Raw genomic sequence first — 18,224 nt, forward strand, 5'->3', positions numbered from 1 at the left:
CTTTTTGTCTTCTGTCATTTGTTGTTTAAGTGAAATACTAGACGCCATCCTCTCTCTTCCTGAAAGTTAATGTACTTCCACCAACTCTGATGTCTACGGATCTCACCAGCTGCTAGCCCTTCCCAATATATTTCCTGAGTCCTGTTTGATTCTCTCACCTCCAAGGAGCATGTTATTAAAGAAAAGCTTCATTGTAGCTATTACCTTCATTCAACCTAACTCAAGCACAGGGACTGACTCAGAATAGGGTCATATTTAGCCCCAGCCTTGACCATATAGGAGGGTAAGTCAAAAAGGATTACTACTAGGGTTCTAGCTCCTATATCCATGGGTTTATTCCAAACAAAACATGTTAAAACATGTCTCTGTGATAGTGGATTGCTGCAGACAAGTTCTCTCAGTAATACACTTGTCTTAGTCTCACTAGGGTGCCTTCAAAAAAAAGGATACTTTCTGTGCTATGGGAAAAAACAATATTGAGGTCAGGACTAATACCAAATTTTTAGCAAAACTCAAGTAGACATCTTCCCAAATCACTGAAGCTTTGCAATAAGTTTATGGGAATGCTCTCCCACATAAAATAACAATTTTTAGATGGATCAAGCATTTTAAGGAAGGTTGGGAAGGCCTTAAAGATGCACCAAGAGAGGGAAGACCGCTCAGAAGGTACGGTGACTGGTTTTTGGGATTCCAAAGAGGTAATCTTAAGAGATTTTCTCAAAGGACAGGACACAGAATGATCACAGGGGCTTATTATGAGGAAGTTTTAAGAAAGCTGAAAACAGCATCAGTGAGAAAAAGGCCAGGAAAGTGGTGCCTAGGATTTTTTTCCATCATGACAGTATACCTGCTCATTCTTCGAGGGTAGCCAGGGCTGTCCTATGAGAATTTCATTGGAAAACCTTACCCCATCTACCCTAAAGTCCTGACCTTGCCCCTTCAGACTTCTTTTTGTTCCCAAAACTCAAAGTAACATTTAAAAGGAACACGATTTGGGTCCCTAAAGGATGCCAAAATTGCCGTCTTGATGTGGTGTAAATCAGAGTGCAGAATTCTTCGGGGAAGGGTTAGAAAGATGGAAACACCACCTTCAGAAGTGTATAGACCTAGGTGGAGGATATGCTGAGAAACAACAGCTTCACGTTTTGATATTGTTGTTTAATAAAGGTTTCTATGGTTTTGTAGCAATACTTTTTGACTTACCTTCGCGTATCTAACCCAGACTAAGCATCCATGAAGCAACAGTCCTCTAGCTACAGCAATGCCAGCCTAGAGAACAATATTCCCAGCAGGGGTTACTATGGCCCAGAGGAGAGAGCTAGGGCAATTTCACACCCCAGTCTACCCAAAGCTCCAAATGCAGTATCCACTGAGCCTAGCCAACATTCCAGAGGGGAGAGGCTTTATCATTAACAGAAATGTAGCCACACTGTCAAAAGAACATAAAATTGAAAAATACATCGTGAAATGTCAGGGTTCTATTTGTACTATGATAGTGTAACACTGCAAAACTGTCAACAAGACAGAAAATAGAAATAAAGGAAATGAACACCATCTCCTAGAGCAGAAATATCAAAATGGTGGCCCATAGACTGGGTCCACAGATGTTCTGTCTGGGCTTGGGCAGTGCTTTAAAAATACTGGAGTCCGTTTTTAAAAACTAGAATTTCATACAAAAATTTGGATTTCTGCCTTTTTTGGAAAAAAAAAAAATTCATATTGCATAACACTGGGTCCACTGGACAATCACTAGCTGATGAGCACTAGCTGCTCCTGTTAGAGGATGCACGTACTCTTCTACTCTCCTGTCATCATGTTTTTCTTTGACTTTCTTTTAAATCCCACCTATGAGATGGACTTCTGCCCACCTGTGGGTCAGGCCCCAGCCCTATGGGATAGACTTTTACCACCAGTTTATAACCTCTGCTATAGACGGGGAAGTGCTACACAAATGAAATGCAATGTATTTGAAAAATTGGAAAGTTTTGTAAACTACAAAGTGTTGTGTAAAATCTGAGTAGTCTTTACACTTGAGACTCTGTATATACTTTTCTTTGAGGCAATGACCTCAACAAAAATTCCTAAACCTGACCTAACAAGACAATGCCAATGCAAAAGGCAAAAGAGATGCGCATTTTGGAGTTCTTGGTTACTCTAGTAATAAGCCAGAGCAAAATTAGGTAAAGGGGAGAAAATGCCAAGACTCGTTCTGTTAAAAACAAACATTTATGATGGCAATCTGAAGAAAACAAAATTTACAACTTTTAATGCATTAAACCTAATAATTAGTGCCCCCCTTCCCTAAAATGCAAAGCATACCCCTGGCATGCACACACACACATCCACACTTGTATCAAGTCATGGCTTACAAATTCCGGAAGTGCACCAGGGTTTCACTTCAGACTTGAAAAAGGTCCTCTCTCTGGAAAACGTAGACAACTTAGTAATATGCCTTATTTTTTCCGTGACGCATCATATCTTGTAGTGAGAGCTTCCTGACTACAGAGCTTCTTTATGTGTGTAAGTAAAAAAGGTCATTGAACTCCCCTCCCCAAGTAAATGAAATACATTGCATATATACTTTCCAGGAGCAGAAGGATGGGGTGATTTCTGCAGGTTCCCCTGTGGTCTTTAAAGATTCCCAACAAGACCAGTTACCTGGCTGTTTTCACTGTGTGGACAACAATCAAGAGCTTGAACATGCTGGTATTCTTGTCAAGTTTATGTACCATATTTTTCGTAAATATCTTGCCCATACATATAACGCTCAGAAATGATGAAGTAAAACAATTCTGGCATAATGCGTGTGTTATTTGCGTAAAAATGCAGTATTTTTAATGAAAGTATCTCAAAGCCTATAGACATACTTTAAGAGAAAGTTATACTGAAAAAAACTACCTATGTAAAGGATTGCTTTTGCAAAGAAGCAGGTAATTTAAGAGAGGGTTCCTCCTCCCACACAGTACAAGTTTTCAAATGAATATTAATCAACGTTAAAAAAATGCCACTCATTGTGCTGTGGAACAACTTTTTAGAAGAAGTTTATGGGTAATAACTTTAACTTTCCTTGGCTTTGCTGCAGTATTCAGCAATGCTCACGATGCCTGACAACATCACATCTTTACAGTGAAATAAGAATCCTCAAGCTCACTGGGATGATGGTGCTGACATATTCCTACGGCATTTTCCAACTTGAATAGAGGAGAGAAAAGGCATAAAATGATTTTCAACAAGGACAACCCCTGGGCGTGTTATCACGGAGAGTCCACTGCAGGCGCCAAGCAGAGGCACCTCACAGGCGAGCTCTGCTTGGCTCCAGATCACTGGATCAACTTCTACCTCTGCAACCCAAAGCAAAATGCTATCACAATATGGTCTCCCACACCCTCAATCAGGGTTTTCATGACAATCTAATCTAGAGTACTAAAAAAAATTCCAGTTGAAAGCACACAGCGTATCAAGTATACCTTGCCAATTTTCTTTTTAAAAAGTTACATAGTCACATGCACACACATGAGATAAAATACATGAAAATCTGAAGGAAAGCAAGAGAACGGGAAATAACGTTACAGTGATTGTTTAGAGCTGCTCTGTCCAATATGGCGGCTTATAAGTCACATGTAGCCGTTTAAAATTAAATTAAAACTCAGTTCCTCAGTTGCACTAGCCACGTTTCAAGTATTCAACAGCTAGCAGCTACTGTACTGAAGGGCACGGAACATTTCCGTCATCATAGAAACTTTTATTTGGCTAGCACTGGTATAAAGCCAACATTTTCCCATCACTGTACGGTACCAAAAAGTTACTTGTTTCGGCTTCAAACAGTGTAAATAAGCATCTTAATTAGCTTCACTGTGGATGAAAACTGGTTTGAATGCTGGAATTCACTTACTGGTAATCCTCCACTAACAATACACCTTGACAGCACAGTTCTGTGGCCTAGGGTTTTGTTTCCCCATGTTACTCCTCAATAAGCTGGTAAACTTCATGTGCTTATTTGGGAAGCCACTATTTTAAGCCCAAGGTCACAACTTTTTCTTCCTGTGCTCATTCCCTTTCCAAGAGAGCTTCCTATTCACAAAAGTTAAGCATCTTTGGTAAACCCAGCACTGCAAGTAACCAGATTTGTCTCTAAACAGGTTTCCTACTATCTGTAAGCAGCAGCAATACATATATTGAGATGCTGGCTAATAATATAGAGATGTCTTGTGCTTGAAGAGGCTGCATTCCAATAATAAGCTGCTCTGTCAGAAATTTCACGAGCAAAATAGGAGTAGTGCAGGAGGCCCCACTAAAGCATCCAGAACATCAATCAGACGGGGAATAGGGTTAGCGTAATATTTTAAAAGACTAACTTAAATACGAAATGCACCGAGAAACCTAATATCTGGAAATCTTGGGGCAGAGGGAAAGGAAGAAGCTAGTCGGTGCTCAGGCATGAAGGGAAGGGGGTGGCTGCCAGGATGCTCTGGAATGGGGTAGGCTCGGGCGGGTCTGGCTCTGGGTCCTGGAAGACCGTGGTGACAGTGGGACACTTTCTTTTAGGGCTGGCAGGGCAGGCCCTAACCCCTCCCCGACAAATGAGATACACAAAAATGAAGAAAACTGCAGTGCTCTGGGGAATTTGCCTGGTGGAACTGCTCTCTCTTAGGCCTGAATTGACAGCTGGGAATGCGACTGTCAGATTTTAGCCCTTGGGGTGAGAGAGCAAACGCAAAGGCCCTGAGAAGCTTCAAGTGCCAGGGTGCATGGGAGCAGGGTCATCCTAGGGAGGACTGCAGGGTGCTGGAGAGTCCAGATGAGAACAAGATTAACATTAAGGACAAATTAAACCCATATCCTGATTGTGCTGAGCTTGAAACCTATTCAACTATTAACTGACAAAGAGAGGCTGAGTTCTGCAGGAAGCAGCAGTGATGATGGCTCACATGATGTAAGAGGTTTCACTGTGTGTGTGTTTACATTGTAGACTGTATCAACAAAGCACTGGATCATCGGAGGAAAGGCTGGTGGAGTGTTTCAAGGGCTAGAAAAGAGCTAAGACAATGACATAAAGATGCAACGTGAGATGTCAGAAGTGAGCCTAAACTGAACCTAAACAAACAAAAAAAACCAAACCCGTTGTTCTCGAGGTGATTACGACTCACAGCAGCCCTACAGGACAGAGTAGAACTGCCCCATACAGTTTCCAAGGAGCGCCTGGTGGATTTAACTGCCAACCTTTTGGTTAGCAGTCGTAGCTCGTAACCACTATGCAACCAGGGTTTCCAAATGAACCTAGGGAGGATATAAATATTTTTCAATATTTTGAAATAAAAATTCTAAACACAGTGTAGGAAAATGCTGGGAAGAAGGAAGAGGCAGAAAAATATTGAGGGAAAAACAGACATTCTGATTCTGCCAAAGTCACCTATGCTAAGGTGGGTCATAGCAAAATGAACCATTGAGCTATGAGATAAGCAACACAACCTTTATGTGTCCCACAATTAACGGGTATGGAAAGTGACACTAAGGTACTGCTGCATTTGTCTAGGAGCTGTCTAAAGTCTGATAGTGTCTGATTAACAATCAAACGAGGGTGTTCTACCTTCAGGAGTGGTACTAATTTTAAAAGTGAAGGTGATGGAAATCCACCTACAGCAATATTTAAAATAGAAAGTAAGGTAATAGATGGAAAAGGTGAAGACTTAGACATTCAGCACCCAAGAGGGCCAAAAGATTCTGGATGTATCTCACTGGCCTTTGCTAAATGAGATGGAATGGCATTGTGGCAACGGCCCCAGGGCCAGAGGACAGTGGCATGGCTCCTGGTCCAAGTACAGTACCCGATGAGAGATTTATGTGCTCCCAGACACAGCATCCCACCTCCTCAGCTGAGTGATGGGGACAAGAAGTTTGTCCTTTCCGCCTCACAGAGATGTTTGTAGGTGGTGGATACTGGGAAGACCACAACATGGCCAGAGGCATAAGAAGGAGTGTGTGCAGCCACAGGAAATAAGCAAAGAGATGCAACTTCAAGAGGTGGGAGAGCAGGAGCGGACTGTGAGTCCAGCCAGAGGACCCGGCAGAGAAGGAAAACCTGAAATGCAACCAAAACAGGAGCAGAAATGTGGGAGTTAGGATATTAGTTTATCTAGTATTTGCCATCACAAGAATGAAAAAGAGGGCAAGAAAGAAAAAAGAAAACCAGACTGCACCGATGTAAGCAGCAGACTCCTTCTGAAGTGAAGAAGCCCAGTGCACACCTGCTTCCATAAGGGATTACAGCAGCCGCTCAGCAAAAAATCGCATGCTAGAGTCCTGGATTCCTTGATTTCTAAATACTGCTGCCTTGTTTTCATATATTCTTCTTCCTTAATCTGCACGAAAACTGTGACATAGGCAGGGCAGCTATCAGTATTGCCATTTTACACGAGAAAAACAAGGCTCAGAAAGTGGACGTGATTTGTCCTAAGCCACAGGGCAAGCGGCAGAGTCAACGCTCACCCACTCACGTATGTTACGGCTGCTAATCCGCCAAGTTCTAGAGTACTGAGTTCTAATTACCTAGAAAATAACAAAAGTGTCCCAGGAAGGAAACATTTCTAGAGAAACCCAAGGAAGAGAGATGTCTGGATAGCATTTCCTCAGGTGGAAATGGCCACCGAAACAATCTCCCTGGTGGCTTTGGCCGGGCAACATGAAGTGTGTGCTTCTGACAGAGCTCTTCCTGACAACCCCGCCCCAGTGTGAAGCAGCTGGATTCCTTACACCTCTTTCTAAAAAACAAACACACACAAAGAGTCAGTATTTGCTTCTTCAATGAAGTGACTTCAGATCTCTCTATGCCTTAAATGTGGACTCCTCAGGCTACCTGTTACATGGATGTGAGCTTTATCCTGGCAAAGAAACTAGATTTTTGAGAAGGCACAAGAGAAGGAAGAAGGGCTGCTAGCAAAACATCACAGTAACTTTACTTAGTTCAAGAGAACTCATTCACCAAGTATAAACCAGTAGGGGCTCTTGAACTTGGGAAACAGTTGCTGAGATCTGGTTAGGGTTCAGTAAAATGAGCTGAGAGAAACGTGAAGTAAAATCAAGGAAACAAACAAAAATTACAGCACAACATATAGATACCTTATAGCAGTTCTCAAACCTTGGAATTCATAAAATTATCTGAGCTTAACAAAAACGCAGATTCTGTGAACCACTCCCAGAGATTTTATATCAACTGGATGGGACTTGGAACGTGCATTTTTAGTAAGCTCTCTGGTTACTCTGGTCCAAATAGTCCAGAATCCCAATTTGAAAAACAATCTTGGAACATTCAAGAACAAAGGCCAGTTAACTGGAGGGATTCATCACACACCCAGTTGAGCAGTGGCAAACAGAAGTAAATGGACCAAGCGTTACAAACACCCAGGTCCCACAATGGATACATTTATTTGATATATAAATGACTCGACAGGAAATATCATATCTCATATATGTGTGACATGATGGAACTGTCAAAGAAGAAAAGTCTGAGGTGGGGGTTTTCAACTCCACGTGAAAGAAGTAAAGTATGCTCACCACGACAAAATTCCATTTCTTAAGGGTGAGAAGAAGGGAGCTCTGATGCAGTAGAAGCAAGGCCCTGGATTCAGAAGCCCACCCCCCGCTGCTGCCTGGTGGGTGGGTAGCAGCTACTTTGCCTCTCTAGCTTCCACTTTCTCCACTCTGAGTGGAAGCTACAACCCCCTGTAAGCAATTGTAAGCAATGGTAGTTAAGAGTAAATGATAACATATTCTAACAAAGCCCTCTATCAACTATAAAGTATCAAACAAAAAGCCAGTACAATTAGAAATAACTGGAGTTTACTAACTTCCTTAATACCAATTATAAGATTTTTGTAAGCATTTTGTTGAACGGGGCAAGAATGGCAGAGCAAGTGCCACAGAGCATAGCAGCATGCCAGAAAGCAGCAGGGAACAGCTGACTGGTGAAGTTAGGAGAACTCACAGAACATCCCAGAGGAATGTAGGAAAACCTCCCTTTCAGGAATGTGGTGAAGGGTGAGGAGGAGAGGAGAGAAGGCTCAGTCCTCCAGGTAGAGCTCTATTTTATGCAAATTACCTTAGTAAAGTATGGAGGGTCTTCACTGCCTTTGGGCTAAAGCCACCGTGAGAGCCTAGGAGCTTCTTCCTCAACTGTCCCCCCAGGGAGGAGACCCAGGACTTCTGCTCCATAACACAGTGATCTTACACAAGAACTCAGGAGAGGATGTGGGTGGCTTCTTCAGAGAGGTCTGAGCCAGGAAAAGGAGCAGTGGCCTGTTTGTGTATCCAGGAATCTGGGGCCAAGCTTAGCTATTTTTGGATCCCACCCACTGCCGTCGAGTCGATTCCAACTCATAGTGACCCTATTTTTGGATAGGGAAGAATAAATACCCTATGAAATTGTCTGATTTTGAACACGGGGCTGTGGGGGTGGAGGCATTTCCCAGTGAAGTTCATTTTGAAAACTGCCCATCCTGTCTCACTTCCATGAGGAAACAAAGACACTGACCCACATGGAAGGTAGTGGGAGCAAAGGCCTTTACACACCAGAGATGGGGGCCAGCCTGGCCAAGGGCTGGGGAAGGAGCCAGTTCAGGTCTGGGAGTCAGGTGGTGAAACAGGATTGGTAAGTTGAATTACCAATTCCGTCCTATAGTCTCATCTTTTTTTTTTTTTTGTCAGTAGTTTTCCTTTGCTCATACACACAGTCTCTTTAAAAGGAAAAAGGTGGGAAGGTTATTTGCTATTATTAGGTCCAGAAGAAGTTTTTAAGCCTACAGATCACAATTCTTCTTCAATATCCTGCCAATAACAGTGTCAGACAAGCTGCTGGGTGGATTCTCACATGTCAGAAAAGAAAAACACCGCATCGTCTTTTAGTTTCACGAGGTACACGGTAACATTTGTGCACTAACTACGATGGGGTAAAATTAAAAGGACAAGTCAAAAACGTGTGTCCTATACTCAAACCAAACCAAACCCATTGCCGTTGAGTCCATTCCAACTCATAGCGACCCTACAGGACAGAGCAGAACTGCCCCCACAGGGTTTCCAAGGAGTGCCCGGTAGATTCGAACTGCTGACCTTTTGGTTAGCAGCCATAGTTCTTAACTAGTATGCCACCAGGGTGTGTCCTATACAAAAAAAAAAAAAAAACCCTTGCTGTTGAGTCAATTCCAACTCATAGTGACCCTATAGGACAGAATAGAACTGCCCCATAGAGTTTCCAGGGAGCACCTGGTGGATTTGAACTGCCGACCTTTTTTGGTTAGCAGCCGTAGCACTTAATCACTATGCCACCAGGGTTTCCATGTGTCCTATAGGGTCTCTTAAAAAAGTAAATATACTTCAAATATGGAAAAAGTAGAGTGTGGTCATAAAAAGGCTATTTCTTTGCTGATCACATACAATTATCAAAAAACAAGGGGACTGAGCAGAGAAAAAATGTCAGTAGGACTAGAAGGAGGAGCAAGAGTCCAAATTCAAACATAATGCTGGGAAATGAAGAATTCTTGTCCACTCTAGAGAGGAATATGCTGTACAAAGAAACAGAAATGAAAGTACAGTGGTATGAAAAGAATCTGTACTTGCTGTGAGAAAATGAAATATATATTATTAAGCAGTCATTAGTGAGGTCAGTTTCCTTATTCATTAGTTATGTAGTTTCCACCACTAAAGTAAGCAGAGTTGAATATAAGAAAAATAGAGGTTTTTTTAAGATGCTTCAGGAAATAGAAGTTTTGCAGAGAATTTACATATCATGTACAGAACAAACTGAATTATAGCTAATAGGAACCTCTAAAGCAGGAAAAATGGCATTTGGCCAAGAGAAGGGGCTGAGGAACAGGTGAGGGACAGCAGACTGGCCTCTGGAACGCCACAGCAACAGGCTTTTCAAGTCAGGTTTATACCATTTCATCTTAACAAAAGGTTTCACAGGAATGCTCTACTGCCGGAGAGCGGGGGAAACCTGTATACAAAAATAAGAGGATCAAAGAGATGACAGCAAGACAATAAAAAATTTACTGTTACTACCTTAAGAAAATCATGCTGGTGTTAGCAAAAATTGGATCCGTTGGACTGCAGAGAAACTATTTTGAATATGCAAATATAATGAGTGTATCACTTCAAGTATCGTAAAGCTCAAGTAGGATACTGTATGTGAAATCCACCCATTAAACGTCAAGCCTATGCGTCTGCCAGGCAGGGTGGTCACAGAGGGCTGGCCAGGTCCTATAACCCACACAGACATTTAACAGCTGTTTTAGCCAACCGGCCTTGATGATCTCCCCGGGAAATATTGGCCAATGTTGCTAACAGCAATTGGGTAGCAAAATTGCTTCATTTGGATTATAAGCACTTTTTATTTACCTGTCTACCCATTTGGCAGAAGTGATAATAAGCTGAGGAATGGCCACTGAAGCAGGAGTGAAAGAGAAACGGAGGCCGTGAATAATCCACTAGCTGGGGCACCAGCACCCGGACAATTAACACCTGACTCCATCAGCAAAGTGATTGGACACACCACAGATCACAAGGCTTTGTCTTCATGCACCTAGCACTTAATTATTGAAAGTATACAATTACCTATTTAAGAATGCAAATGAGTTACTATGAAGAAGTTTTAGGTCACTAGAGACTACTGGGAGATACAACTATAAGTTGTTGGTCAAAATCACAAGGAAATAGAGTATATACTAGTGTACGAAAGCATGGGCGGAAGAAATACAGGTTTAAAATGACTGGTAAAAAGGACCTCTAAATGAATGGGGAGGTGACGTGGTATCATAAATTAAGTAGCTTTCCTAACTCCATAAACAGCTCAGTGTGAGCACGAAGGCCAAGACGCTTTATTAGAATTGGTTTACTGGTTTTTTCTTATAACTTTTTTTTTTTTTTTAAGAAATGTCATCATTCTAAAGACAAAAGTATCCAATTGTTTTTACATTCTTCCTGCATATAAAGTGTAGACATTTTCAAGAGATAAGAAAGCTTTAAAAAAAAGCCTACAGATCTACAAATTCCACATGACTATAACAAAAATAACAAAGCTAGCTTAGTCAACTCTGGTTAAAATTTCATTCGCTATGTGCATTTTTCTGTATCTATATTATGTCAATAAAAAGGTTTTTACAAACTCATCAGATGAAATACAAATGAAGCTGTCAAAGAAAATCCTGAATAACAAAATGTTTTGACAGGCATTTTAGCAGAACAGAGGACAAAGAAAACGCCAGAAGAATGCTCATGGAGAAGCATGTTTCTTGAGCCCCAGACAATCTAACAAGGCTGGTGGTAGGCCACTGGGACTAGAAAACTGAAGAAAGCATACCCCTTGTGGCTACAGGTACTCTGCCTCAAGGCGACATTTGCAAGAGATGACTGGCTTTGAAAAAGCGGAAACACGCTGGAATAAATGACGGACCCACATACTGGAAATGAAAGTTGAGTTGCAAGACAATGGTGGATTTCACCCTCAGTTCTCGCAGCGAGTACCCCTAGGCCTGTCTGGGTATCAGTCATCTCCCAGAACCACAGGACTCAGCACATCTGGCAATTCCATCCGCGCTGGTGGCTGGGGTGGAAACAAATTTGTCTCCCCTGGTCCCATAAACCTCAGACTGCTCTGGGGATCAATCAGTGCCCCCCACTGCCCTGGCCAGCATGGTCCCAACATATAAGGATGCAGTTGCCAGAGTCTAGGGTTCTGGATACAAAGAAGACACACACCAGAAAAATATAACTGAATTGCAGACCACACCCACACCATCCAAACCTTCATGGGAACTAAGATTGCAGGACTCCATCATTTAATCAGTCTTTCAATTGCTGCATATTTGGGATATGTTTCCCACCATTAACTCAACTCCTACAGTGAATGTGAACTGTATTTGGGTTACACTGATAACGATCCTGAGTTCTGTATCTGGGTTATACTGATACGATCCTGAGTTCTGTCTTTAGCCGTAACACACAAGTGAAAAAGAAAAGTTGATTAGTGTTTCCTAGTGTTGATATTATTTTATTTTACATACACACTTACCTCTTTGACACTATGTGTTACTGCCCATATTAGAAAAACCCTTGACATCACCTGGAAAGAAGTCAGGACGACAGAAGATGGTACAATTCCTGAAAGATATTTTAGGATGAGTAAATAAATGGACTGTACATAGTTTAAACACATAATACATTTTCTAAAACAACCAAATTTAAATATTAGAGTCAAAACCATATTGAGCAACTGAAACTTATCTATCTTGTTATACTGACTAACTTTTTTAAACATAATCAAGATTAAAAACTCTCTCCCCCTTAGAAACAATAATATAGTTACTGGCAACTATAAACCATTGAATCTGGGTACACTTCTCAAGCCTTTAAAACCACTGAACAAGTACACTATTTTTTATACCTTATCATATGAAGAAAACAAAACCACCATTTAACCTTTGAAATTACACATTTAAAGTTGATTTTACACTATGAGTTTCTGTGTAGTAAAGGAACTAACCCTGTCCAAAGAGAGGCCTGGCCTTTGCCCTCAGCTCCTGGGAGGTGATCTCTAAGCCCTAGGAATGTCCTGCCTCATAAACATGTCTTTCACCTGGGGGAGTTGGGCCACGCTGGATAGTCTAAAAATGTGATTTATGGTATGGGATTTGGGTCACACGATATCTGTTCAAGACTGTAACCTGAGGTCAGCCATGTGGGCAGCCAACTATGTCTATGTGATGGAGCCCTAAGTAAAGACTCTGGGCACCACAGCTCAGGTGGGCTTCCTTGGTTGGCAATAGTCAGAGTGATTGTCACACATGGTGTGGGAAGAGTTAACATGTCCATGACTCCACTGGGAGAAGAGAGCTGGAAGCTCCAACTCTCCTGGACTCTGCCCAGCACATCTCTTCCCTTGGCTGATTTTTATCTGTATCCATTTGCCATAATAAACCATGAGTATAACAGCTTTCAGCAAGTTCTGTGAGTCCTTCTAGCAAACTATTGAACCTGAAGGTAGTCATGGGCATTTCCAAACTTCCAGGTGGTGTCATAAGATAGGGTGGCTTTGTGGACTGTTTCCTAACCTCCATTTTCCAAAATGAATAGGCAACAATGGATGGGAAATCAACCATATTTGTGTCTAGTGAATGTTGGAAGCTTCTGGATATCCACTTGACAGACTGTCTAATGATTGAGTTGGTATCTTTTATTATTATCCACTCACTTTTTGTTAACAAGCACAGCAAAATCAAAGTTCACTGTCTTCACCAATGTGTTCACTATAAGCCCTGGTACAATTCTCCTCCCAGTGTCCTCAGGTTATTTATTTTAGATACAGTGAAACCTGTGAGAGCTGGAGCTTGACATGACTGCCTTGTTTTTCTGGGTCTTGCAAATTTTCTATCTTTGACAGGGTACAGCTTACCACTTTTCTGTTGCTCTCTACTAGTAGAAAATATTTGAGTTCTCCTTCTCTGACAGGATTCTGCCTTAACAGGTTCTGGCTTTTGCAGGTATAATTACCAAAGTCTGCTAAGTTTACAATCCTTTGGCCTATCCCTATGTGGTTGTTTTCCTACAACCACAATCCCTGTCTAGAGATCAGCCACCACCATTATCTAGAATTCTTGCCTCCTTTAAGAGGAAAAAAACCAAACCCATTCTGTCAAGTCGATTCCAGGTCAAATAGTCTGTGCTCGATCCTGGTGGCTCAACGGTTAAGCACTCGGTCAGCAGTTCAAACTCAACAGCCACTGTTCGGAAGAAAAGACCTGGCAATCTGCTCCCGTAAAGATTACAGCCTAGGAAACCCTATAGGGTCACATGGGGTCACTGTGAATCAGAACTGACTCAACAGCACACAACAACTAACCTAAACATTAGCAGTTCGAACCCACCCAGCAACGCCACAGAAGAACGGCCTGGTGCTCTGTTAAAATACAGATTACTATATAACCCGGCAATTCCACTCTTAGGAATGTGTGTGTGTCCAAGAGAAATGAAAACATATGTCCACACAAAAACTTGGACATGAACGTTCACAGCAATATTCATAATAGCCAATAAGCGGAAACAACGAAAATGTCCACCAACAGATGAGTGAATAAATAAAATGTGATATATCATATAATGGAATATTATTTGACAATAAAAAGAAATGAAGTACTAATACATGCTATAATATTAATAAACCTTGAAAATAGTATGTTAAGTGAAAGAAGCCAGTAAAAAAAAAAAAAAGACCACCTATTAATGCATGGTTCCATTCATATGAAATGTCCGGAACTGGCAAATTTATAGACGGAAAGTAAATTAGTGGCTACCCAGGGCTGGGTGTTTGGAGGCGGGATGAAGAGTGAAGGGTAACGGGTATAGAGCTCTGTTGGGGAGTAAGGACAATGTCCTAAAATTGACTGTGGTGATGGTTACACAACTCTGTAACAATACCAAAAACCACCAAACTGTACAATTTAAATGAGTGAACTCTATGGTATGTGAATAATATCTCAAAAGCTGTTAAAGAAAATAAATGTATGATTGAAGTACAAAGTCAAGTTATAATAATAAGCAATGCTGCTGCAGTAATTATTTAGTAGTCAAATATTTAGTGAATATACTTAGCTAGATCACACGTCAAATAAGAAAAATTTAAAAAGAGACTGAAAATCAAACGCTTAAGGAAAGACCATCGCTATTTTTAGCTTTTTTTTCCCTTGAAGACCAGCTCGTCACGTGCAAATATGATTTCCCCCCTTCATTTCTGGTCTTTCTCTTTCACCCTGCAGCAATGGGCTGGACTGCTAACGTTCCAAGCCACGCTTCTCCGTTGCGGCAATGTCTTGGTGGGAACCAAGGACTCCATGGTTTGGAGGACAGATGTGAGAGTTCAGAAACCTGATTTTATTCCATTCATCGACGACAATCAGACTCCAGGAAACTAACAGATACTAACCAAACTCACAGGGTCAGTTATAAGTCGGTGTGGCTAGTTTATATGCCAGAACAACAACGTATTCATTTAGAATAGACGCACTAACTTTCTCACAACTGAATGGCTGTGATTTTAGAGGCCCTCACCTTGGGGTACTTTTTTCTGATGTCAAGACCAGAATGCTAAGTAAGTATGACTTTGAACAAAGGGACCTGGAAGGTCTGGGACACTATTTCAGTTCAGCTGAACATAGGTTTATTAATGATCCCTTCCCTACTGTAAATTCCCTTTTCTAGGGGATATAAATGTACGTATTTTCCTTTCAAAAATGCTAAATAAAAATTATCAGATTTTCTTAAAGATAAATTTTAGTATTCAAAGGCAATTATTTACTTTTGTTGTTGTTGTTTTAAAACCTTTATTGAGACATAATCCACATAACACACAAATCATCTATTTAAAGTGTATCATCCAACAATTGTAAGGATGGCACAGGACCGGGCAGTGTTTCGTTCCGTTGTGCCCAGGGTCGCTATGAGTTGGAACCGACTCGATGGCACCTGACAACGACAACAATCCAAACTTTCACTTAAAGCACAAAAAATAAAATGTATACTCCCATGGTTTTTAGTGTACTGGGAGTTGTACAACCAACACAATCGATTTTAGAACCTTTTCCTTACCCCAAAGAGAAACCCCGTACTCATTAACAGTCACGTTCCATTTCCCTCCAACCTCCCCCTCAGCCCCAGACAACCAGTAATCTACTTTCTGTCCCTATAGATTTGCCTATTCCAGACATTTCACACAAATGGAAGTATGTACTATGTGGTCTTTTGTGACGGCTTTTCACTGAACTTACTATTTTCAAGGTTCATCCATGTTGTAGATGTATCAGTACTTCATTTCTTTTTATGACCAAATAGTATTCCACTGTATAGGCATAAACTCCCCCCACCCCCCGCAAAAAAAAATACAGGCATACCACATTTTATTTATCCATTTGTCAGTTGATGGACATTGTGGTTGTTTCTGCTTTTTGCCTTTATGAATAATGCTATGAACATTCAAATACCAGTTTTCGTGTGGACATGTATCTTCATTTCCCTTGAGTATATACCTAGGAGTGGAATTGCTGGGTGAGATGGTAAACTATTTAACCTTTTGAGAAACTGACAGGCTGTGTTCTAAAATGGCTGCACCATTTTTCATTCTCACCAGCAGTGTACAAGGGTTCTGCTTTCTGCAGATCCTCCTCGACGCTTGTTATTGTCTGTCTTTTTTATTACAGTCATCCTAGTAGGTGTAGGTAAGTATTTGCTCAGCATACAGATTGAATAAGCACGATGAAAGGGTACAACCCTGATGCATACCTTTCCTGATTTTAAACATGTGGCCATATCCATTCAATCCGTATGCTAGGCAAATAATCTGAGAAGATGGACTATGTGAAGAACTCGGCATCCAGACTGGAGGAAGACTCATTAACAACCTGCGTTATACAGATGACACAACCTTGCTTGCTGAAAGTGAAGAGGACTTGAAGCATTCACTGATGAAGATCAAAGACTACAGCCTTCAGTCTGGATTACACCTCAACATAAAGAAAACAAAAATTCTCACAACTAGACCAATAAGCAACATCAGGATAAACACAGAAAAAATTGAAGTTGTCAAGGATTTCACTTTACTTGGATCCACAATCAATGCCCATGGAGGTAGCAGTCATGAAATCAACTGACGTACTGCGTTGGGCAAATCTGTTGCAAAAGACCTCTTTAAAGTGTTAAAAAGCAAAGATGTCACTTTGAGGACTAAGGTGCACCTGACCCAAGCCATAGTATTTCAATCACATCGTATGCATGCGAAAGCCGGAACGAACAAGGAAGACTGAAGAAGAATTGATGCCTCTGAATTGTGCTGCTGGAGAAGAATACTGCGTATACCATAGACTGCCAGAAGAATGAACAAATCTGTCTTTGAAGAAGTACAGCCAGAATGCTCCTTAGAAGTGAGGATGGCGAGACTTCATCTCACTTACTTTGGACATGTTCCCAGAAGGGACCAGACCCTAGAGAAGGACATCATGCTTGGCAAAGTATAGGGTCAGTGAAAAGGAGGATCCTCAATGAGATGGATTAACAGAGTGGCTGCAACAATGGGCTCAAATACAGCAACAACTGTGAGGATGGTGCAGGACCGGGCAGTGTTTCACTCTGTTGTGCACAGGGTCGCTATGAGTCGGAACCAGCTCAGCGGCACCTAACAGCAACAAGAAGGTAGGTGTGAAGTGTTACTCACTGTGGTTTTGATCTGCATTTTCCTAATGGATAACGATGTTCAGCTTTTCACGTGCTTAGTGGCCACCCGTGTGTTGGCGGCCCTCCGTGCGTCGGCGGCCACCCGTGGGTCGGCGGCCCTCCGTGTGTCGGTGGCCATCTGTGTAACTCCTTCAGAGAAACATCTGCTTAGATCTTTGACCCATTTTTTGATTGGGTTGCCTTTTTTATTTTTTTGAATTCCTTATCTATTCTAGACACAAGTCCTTTATCAGATACACGATTTCGTATATGTTTTCTCCCGTTCCATGGGTTATTTTTTCACTGTCTTGATGGTGCTTTATGAATTTTTTAAAATTTAACAATTTATTTTTCTTTTGCTGCTTGTGCTTTTGGCGTTATAACTAAGAAATCACTGCCTAACCCAACATCATGAAGATTTACGCCTACATTTTTCTTCTAAGAGTTTTATAATTTTAGCTCTCACATTTAGGTCTTTGATTCATTTCGAGTTAACTTTGTGTACGGTCTGAGGAAGGGATCCAACGTCATTCTTTGTATATGAATGTTTAGTTATCCCAGCACCATTTGTTTAAAAGATTATTCTTTCTCTATTGAATTGCCTTGGCCCGCTTCTCCAAAACCAACTGACAGTAAACCTAACAGTTTATTTTGGGACTCTCAATTCCGTTCCACTGATCTAGCCTCGTGGCAACACCATGTTGTCTTGATTACTGCAGCTTTTGAATCGGAAAGTGTGAGTCCTCTAATTTTGTTCTTTTTCAAGATCATTTTGGCTTGTCTGGGTCCCTTGGATTTCTATATGAATTTTAGTTTATCGATTTCTATTAAAAAAAAAAAAAGCCAGCTGGGATTCTGATAGGGATTGTGCTGAACCTACACATCACCTTGGGGGACTGCTATTGTTTTAAGCAGCTAAATTTCAAGGTGGTTTATTGTACAACAGCAAATGATACACCAGCCCTCTTGGGGGAGCA

At 41.3% G+C, this 18,224-nt stretch overlaps 1 protein-coding gene across 1 annotated transcript in view; it reads right to left on the reverse strand.

The window, feature by feature from the left end:
- HACD2 (3-hydroxyacyl-CoA dehydratase 2) overlaps nucleotides 1-18,224 on the reverse strand; it is a 107,124-nt gene that overhangs the window by 33,718 nt on the left and 55,182 nt on the right. Inside the window, exon 4 of the mRNA XM_064291549.1 lies at nucleotides 12,062-12,150. Within this exon, the coding sequence (XP_064147619.1) occupies nucleotides 12,062-12,150 (89 nt within the window). The remainder of the gene's footprint in view (nucleotides 1-12,061; nucleotides 12,151-18,224) is intronic.

This window comes from Loxodonta africana, chromosome 1 (assembly GCF_030014295.1).
Source record: "Loxodonta africana isolate mLoxAfr1 chromosome 1, mLoxAfr1.hap2, whole genome shotgun sequence".
Lineage (NCBI taxonomy): Eukaryota > Metazoa > Chordata > Mammalia > Proboscidea > Elephantidae > Loxodonta > Loxodonta africana.